This window comes from Chinchilla lanigera, unplaced genomic scaffold (genome assembly GCF_000276665.1).
Source record: "Chinchilla lanigera isolate Chin_1 unplaced genomic scaffold, ChiLan1.0 scaffold00057, whole genome shotgun sequence".
Lineage (NCBI taxonomy): Eukaryota > Metazoa > Chordata > Mammalia > Rodentia > Chinchillidae > Chinchilla > Chinchilla lanigera.
The window spans coordinates 3,314,595-3,321,587 of record NW_004955458.1 but is presented as its reverse complement, the minus strand read 5'-3'; the positions used below and the strand labels follow the sequence as shown (position 1 = coordinate 3,321,587).

General features: G+C 46.6%; 1 protein-coding gene and 1 long non-coding RNA gene across 2 annotated transcripts in view; one reads left to right on the top strand and one right to left on the bottom strand.

Moving 5' to 3' along the window:
- The window catches only part of Mettl7b (methyltransferase like 7B), a 2,938-nt gene extending 1,190 nt beyond the window's left edge, over positions 1-1,748 (bottom strand). Inside the window, exon 1 of the mRNA XM_005397254.2 lies at positions 878-1,748. Coding sequence (XP_005397311.1) covers positions 878-1,534 — 657 coding nt within the window. The 5' untranslated portion in view covers positions 1,535-1,748. The remainder of the gene's footprint in view (positions 1-877) is intronic.
- The window catches only part of LOC102019889, a 34,410-nt gene continuing 27,495 nt past the window's right edge, over positions 79-6,993 (top strand). The window contains exon 1 of the long non-coding RNA XR_262967.1: positions 79-329. This is a non-coding gene — a long non-coding RNA (uncharacterized LOC102019889). The remainder of the gene's footprint in view (positions 330-6,993) is intronic.

The following is a 6,993-nucleotide window of genomic DNA, read 5'->3' as shown; positions in this document are numbered from 1 at the left end:
TGAGTTCGAGACCAGCCTGGGCTACAAAGTGAGCTCAAGGCCAGCCTGAACTGCATAGTGAGACCCTGTCTCAAAAAAAAAAAAAAAAAAGAAAAAGAAAAAGAACCTCTTGTAACCGAGTGGGGATGACGGCAGAGGTCTCTAAAGGATGGCTGAGAGGATGGGCAGATGGGGCAACAGGAGCAGTGCGGGCCTCTCCTGACGCTGCGGTGCACACTGCACCCGCTTCCCGGACATCCTGAACATCCTGGGGAAACCCAGGACCAGACCCAACCCAACTAAAGCGTGGGTTCTTCAAGCTCTTGCTGACCCTCCTGCGCTCTTCCCAGGTGAGTCACTCACCTCACACTCTGAATTACAGGCCAATGATGTCCAAATCTCCCTCAGGATGTGTCTTTTCTGCAGTCTAGTCTGGACTTCTCTCAGCTTGGGCGGTTTCTCTGCTTGGCTGTCTCAGCTCCTGCCGTCTAACAACCCTTCCATGCCGGCGAACGGCACTGCCCCCCGTGCTCCCCACAGCTGCTCATGCTAGAGACTTGGAAACTCTCCTGAACTCCTTCACACCCAGCTCAAAATCTTATCGGCGGTGGCGGCACTTCCCTTATCATGTATAATAAAACACTTTTATTTCCCCACCCCCTCCACACCCTGATCTCAATGTAAATATCTGTTCCTTAGGTGTCTTCGCTGGCTGTTCCCGGGCCCTGTGTGAGGTGGCCCTTCTTTATGCTTGACGCGATCCTATTTGTGTCCCATCATGGTGATACCCCCTCCAGCGGCAGGTGGACATGGTGGGGTGTCTAAAGCACTAGAGTCAGATTCCCCATCCTGGGGCCCCAACTGCCGGGGTGGTCCATTCCCTCCCCGCTCCGCTCACCGGCCTCAGCACCCTGTGGACTTCCTGCAGGACTTTCTTCGTGCTCTGCACAGAGCACAGCACGAGAGTGCAGACCACCACGTCCATGGAGCCGTCAGCCACTTGGTTCATGTCCTCTCCGGGAGCCACCACGAACCGCTCGTACTGCAGATGCCTGTTCTCAGCCATGCTCTTTGTCAGGAACTTCTCAAAGTGGGGGTTTGGGTCCAGGCAGGTGATCCTGCAGCCAGGCGGGTAGAACTGGAAGTTGGCACCAGTGCCAGAGCCCAGCTCTAGCAGGGCCACCTTCCCAGAGGTTCCCTTAAGCCCCTTTATCTGGCTGAAGAGCTCCCGTTTCTTGCTCTCCATCATGCGGTTGGTCTTGGCGGCCAGCACAACCATCAGGTAGGGGAAGTACTTTTTGCACAGGGGCTGCCATAAGCCCAGCAGAGCCAGCAGGTGCAGGGGCAGGGTCAGGAGCAGCACCAGCAGCTGCAGGAGTCGAACCACGGCGTCCATGGCACCAGCTCCAGGTTGTGATACTGTGGGACTTTGCTCAACCTCTGCAGATGCTCGTTTCTTCCCCGCCTCCTGTGACAGGACTTTGCTCCTTTTCCTCCGTGCTTGATTTCCTTTTTGTAGGGTGGAGTGCTTGTGCGAAATCCTGCTAGTGGGCATGGATCCCAGAGGCCCGCAGGCGCAGGCTCTTCAACAAGATTTATGTGGGGCAAAGGCACAGGTGATAGCTTGTTTCTGCATTCGGGGGTCCTCGGCCCAGCTGAACAGGGTGAGGCGGGCTGACTTAGCTCAGAGGGGAGCAGGAGGGGGATAGCGTGGACATCTCGGAGCTCACCTTCAGGGCACCAGATGCTAAGGGCAGTGCTGACTCACAGGGTATGTTCTGACCTCACTGTGTCCTCTGGTCTGCTCAGGTTATGCAAACTGGAAATTCTGGTTGGGTTCCTCTAGCACACCCCCTGGACTTTGTAAACGGTGATGTGCCTTTGCTCCAGATTGAGGCCAAGCTGAGTGTCTAGGCTTAGGCTTGATTGGTCATAAGAAGGAGGAAAGCTGTGGATCAAGAGAAGGGTACTTCCTGAGCTCACTAGTGTTCATGATCAAATTCAAGTCTGCAAAACTCCAGAAACAGAAGAAAAGGAGACAAAAAGGCAGAGTGGAAGAGTTGGGTTCCAGTCTTAGCTTTGCCCCTGATTGTGTTTTTTTTGGGCAAATGCTTTTACTTTCTGGGCCTCAACCTCTCATTTACAAGGTGGGGGAATCAAGGAAAAGCTGGAGGGTCTTACGTAGTTCCTAGGGTCTTCCTCTGCTCCCATGCAAGTGTGATCTAAGGAGAGTAAAGTAATCTGCAGAAGCGGGTGACTCTGGGTATGTTCATGGCCCCCTGGGGACCTGGGTTGCAGCCCAAGACAGTACCCTAATGCTTCCGGACAGGCCCAGAGATCACCACCAAGGCAGGGAGGTTTCAGAGGCCAGACCTCTGGTTCATAGGCAGCTTAGCTCAAAGCACCCAGGTTACTCATTACTTGGTGGCTTCTCTTTTGGCTGAAGCTACCCTCAATGTCTTGGGAGTTGCTCCTCACAGTCTGTCCCGAAGTCTGCACACTGAATGTGTAGTGGTCAAAGGGAAGTTTTTTTTTTGTTTTGTTTTGTCTTTTTGAGACAGGGTCTCACTATGCAGGTCAGGCCTTGAACTCACTTATGTAGCCCAGGCTGGTCTTGAACTTGCAACGATCCTCCTGCCTCAGCCTCCCCAGTGCTGAGATTACAGGCATGCGCCACTACGCCGGCCAAAAGAAAGTATTTTAAAGATATGTTCATGTAGATATGGAATATTTGATAAGTTTATTCATAATTATTTTATCTCTTTTCAGTTATTATAAAAGGACTATGTTTTTTATATTTTAATTGGTTGTATGTGCATATATATCTCATCATTTTTGATTTTTGTATATTTGTTTTGTATCTAGTTATCTAAATTTTTTCCCTGTTTATATTAATTTAAATTTAATTTAATTTTTTTGAGACAGGGTTTTACTATGCAGTACTGGGTGGCCTTGAACTCACTTTGTAGCCCAGGCTGGCCTTGACCTTATAGCAATCCTCCTGCCTCAGCCTCCCAAGTGCTGGGATCACAGGCATGCACCACCACATCCAGCTAATTTTTTAAGAACCAGTATGGCCCATATTAATCTAAAAAACTTGATCCTTTGAGTTTTCCAGGTACAAAATGATACATGGAAATAATGATTTTACTTTTTTTCAATTTTTATATCTTTTTTTCTTGCTTAATTGCTTTAACTACCATAATGCCTTCAGAATGTTAAATAGTAGGATGGATATGAAATTACTCTTCTTGTCCTGGAAATTAATGAGAATTCTCTACTTTCCCATAGACAGTTGTTTGCCTCTGTTCTCTTAGCTTTTCTTCTCTTTTTTTTTTTTTTTTTTTTTTGTTTTTGTGAGAGGGTGTTTTTCTGTGGTTTTGGGTGTGCTTTTGCTCTCTTTGTAGCCCAGGTTGGTCTCGAACTCACAACGATCCCCCTGTCTCAGCCTCCCAAGTTCTGGGGTTACAGACGTGCGCCACCACGCCCAGCTGTTCGCTTAGCTTTTCATCCATCCTTTTATTCTTTGTTCTGTGATTAGGAATCTGAAATTACATTTCTCTGGCTCCCAGGCTTGCCGGCTTCCTTGGGGGTTCTGCTAGTAGTTGGCACTTGGGGAGATCGCACTGGGAGGAAGAGAAGAGGGTATCTTCCTGCTTCTGGCTGGGTGGTGCGGCAGTTGTCTTTATGGCTGTCTGGAACAGCAGTGGGGCTGGGAAGGTTCCAGCCTCCATCTGCTGAGTCGGGACGCATCTTTTCAGCAGTTCCAGCTCTGGTGCAGGAGGCCCCTTCTTGGCACAACTAGAACACGTGACGTGACAGCTTGCGCACAGGATCGCCTTGGGAGGCGGGGGCTGCAGGGAGCAGTGCTGACAGCTTGTGATCTCTGCGTATCACCCCTTCCTTCTTCATTTCTGTCTCTCCCGCCTTCCAACGTCTCCCTTTGGTTATTCCTTATTTGTAACACAGTTCTGATCAGTTCTCACCGCATTTCTTCTGTTTAAAACCATGGGAATGGTTTTCCTTTGCCTGAGTAGACCTTTACTAGTATATCCCCTAGGAATGACGTGAGCTTTGGAGTTGAGCTAAAAATAGTTGTGTTAAGTAAGTGTTGAGATCAGTGTTTTATACCGAGTCCTCTGTCCTTAAACCTCTTATAACTCCTCTTCCGCCTTTACTCTCAATTGATGAATTTGCTTTATACGTTATGATGGGAGCTACAGGATGTAAACTGTCACAAGACCGACCTATAGATTGCATCTTTCACTGCTTCACAAAGAAGTCCTCTGCCTATTAGTCAGGCTCATTTCCCTCCTTCATCACCAGTCTACTTTTTTTTTGTACTAGGAATCGAACTCATGACCTTGCGCTTGCCAGGCAGGTGCTCATGCCACTGAGCTACATCCCCGGCTCATCAGTCTACTTTGTGTCTCTGGGTTGACCTGTTCTCCCCATTTCATATAATCTATGTGGCTTTTCTGAGTGCTCCTTTGACCACTCAGCATAACGCTTCTGAGGTTCATGTGTGCTGTAGTGTGTAGCAGTCCTTCACCGTTTTTATGACCGAGTAACAATACACTGCATGCCATATTTTACTTATCTATTCATCAGCTGATGGTCACTTGAGTTATTTCTAACTTTTGGGGTATCATGAATAATGCTGCTTGAAATCTTATCATAATTTTACCTTTGTTTCTGCCCCCCCTCACTGATCTCTGGCTCTTTAAAGGTCTTTCATCACATTAACACACTGTAATATACTTCAGGTTAATAAAAAACCATCCCTCCCTTGACTCCACACCTCACTTTAACGACCCATTTACAGATCTACTTCAAAGTCCTAACTTCTTGCATCATCTGTTCGTGTTATCTTGATTTCCTCACCTTCCCTTCACTCTCTCTCCCTCCCTCCACACTCTTATGTAAGCTGTTCTTATCGCAGTGGTGGCCACATTGCCAGCTACCGGGACAGGGAATAGTCCCATATCATCTTACTTGACCTCTTCACAGCTTCAGAAGCAGTTGGCTTCTACCTCTTCCTTGTAACACCCTCTCATTTAGGCTGTCGTGACACCATAGTCTTGTTTGTCCTAATCCTTCTTAGGCTTCTTCTTCTGATTTTTTTAAAAGATCTTTGTCATCTACTTAAGTTCTAAAATTTTTTTTTGGGGGGGTAATCTTGGATCGTCCTCTGTTTACAGTTTCTCATTAAGTAATTGCATTTTACTTTTCTGTTTTTGTTTTCTTGTTTTTCTTCTGGTACCAGGAATCGAACTCATGACCTTGCACTTGCCAGGCAGGCGCTATGCGGCTGAGCTAAATCCCCAGCCCCAAATAATCTCATTTAAAAAAATAGACTTCAGCCTCTAATCCCAGCACTTGGGAGGCTGAGGCAGGAGGATCGTTGAAAGTTTGAGGCCAGGCTGTGCTACAAAGTGAGCTTGAGGCCAGGCTGAACTGCATAGTGAGACCCTGCCTCAAAAAGACCAAAAAAAAAAAAAAAAAAAAAAAAAAAAAAAAAAGACTTCATTTTTTGAGCAGTTTTGAATTCATAGCAAAATTAAGAGAAAGGTATAGAGATATGTAACTTACCACTGTACCATGCATACACAGCCTCCCCCATTTACAATGTCCCTTAGGAGATCGGGCCTTTGTTACAAATGATAAACCTGCATGAACGATCATCACTGCTTAATCTCCTTCATTTTCATGGCCTAAAATACCATGCGTATGCTAATTAGCCATACACTTACCTCTGTAGTATAGATCTAACTTCTGAGTTTCAAATTTGCATCTAGTTTACTACTAGACATCTTCCTCAGCATGTCTACTGGATATGTTAAACCTAGGACATCTGAGGGGGATTTAGGATACTTCCCAAGTCTCATCTCACTCTCAGCCTCTCCTCCTTATTATTTTACAAAATGGCACCCCTGGAGCTCCTCCCAAGCCCCCTTCCAGCCTGCAGTCTTGGGCCTGGCAAGGGTAGGAAAAACAAAAACAAAAATCCAATCAGCCTGCAATCTTTCCCAGTCCCTCCTTCTATTAGCCTCAGGGCCATGAGCTCCACCCTCTTCTTTTTTTTTTTTTTTTTTTGGTGTTTTTTTTTTGCAGTACCAGGAATTGAACTCACAACCTTGCGCTTCCCAGGCAGGTGCTGTGCCTCTGAGCTAAATCTCCAGCCCCCTTTGTTTTTTTTTGAGATAGGGTCTTGCTATGCAGTCAGGCTGGCCTTGAACTCATGCGATCCTCCTGCCTCAGCCTACCGAGCGCTGGGATGATGGGCGTGGCCACCACACCCAGCTTCCTCCCTTTTCTGTGCTTTCTTTTCAGCAGCCTCTCCTTCTTACCTTGATAACTTTTATTACTCACCTTTCAGATCTCACCCCAAGGTCCCCTTCCCTGATCTAGGTTAAGAGACTTAGCTCACTGTGCAGTAACTGCTTTTTTTTTTTTACCTTCTGTCTTTATGCTCCCTAAGAGCAAGGAGTAAGTGTTTTTCCTCCTTACCGTGTGTCCGCCTCCCAACTTGGTGCCTAGCAGGTAGTACATACTGAAAATGCGCATGTCAAATAAATAACAAATAGGCTTAATCACGTGATAATTATTTCATTCATTCGTCTACGTTTTAAAATCTGCAACTTTGCAGTGAGTTAGCTCCACAGTGCCAGAAATACATTTTCTTCTTCACTGCTGTATCCTCAGGGCCATTTCTAGCACCTGTCTCACAGACCACTCAATACATCTTTATTGGACGGATTGAGGGCTTTGCACACCCATCTAAGGAGCTTGGCTCTTGTACTACAGAAAATGGGATGAGTCGTGTCCTTAGGTTCACCTGTTGGAAACGTTTCTCTGATGGTCAGTTTAAGAGAAGAAAAGATTGGAGCCCAGAAGGTCAGTTGAAAAATAATTTCTAGTAGTTCAAGGAAAGGATAATGAGAAGTAGAGAGGTCAGCCAGGGACAGAGAGCAGATTTACATAGGTATTATATAGCATAGGTATTTACATAGG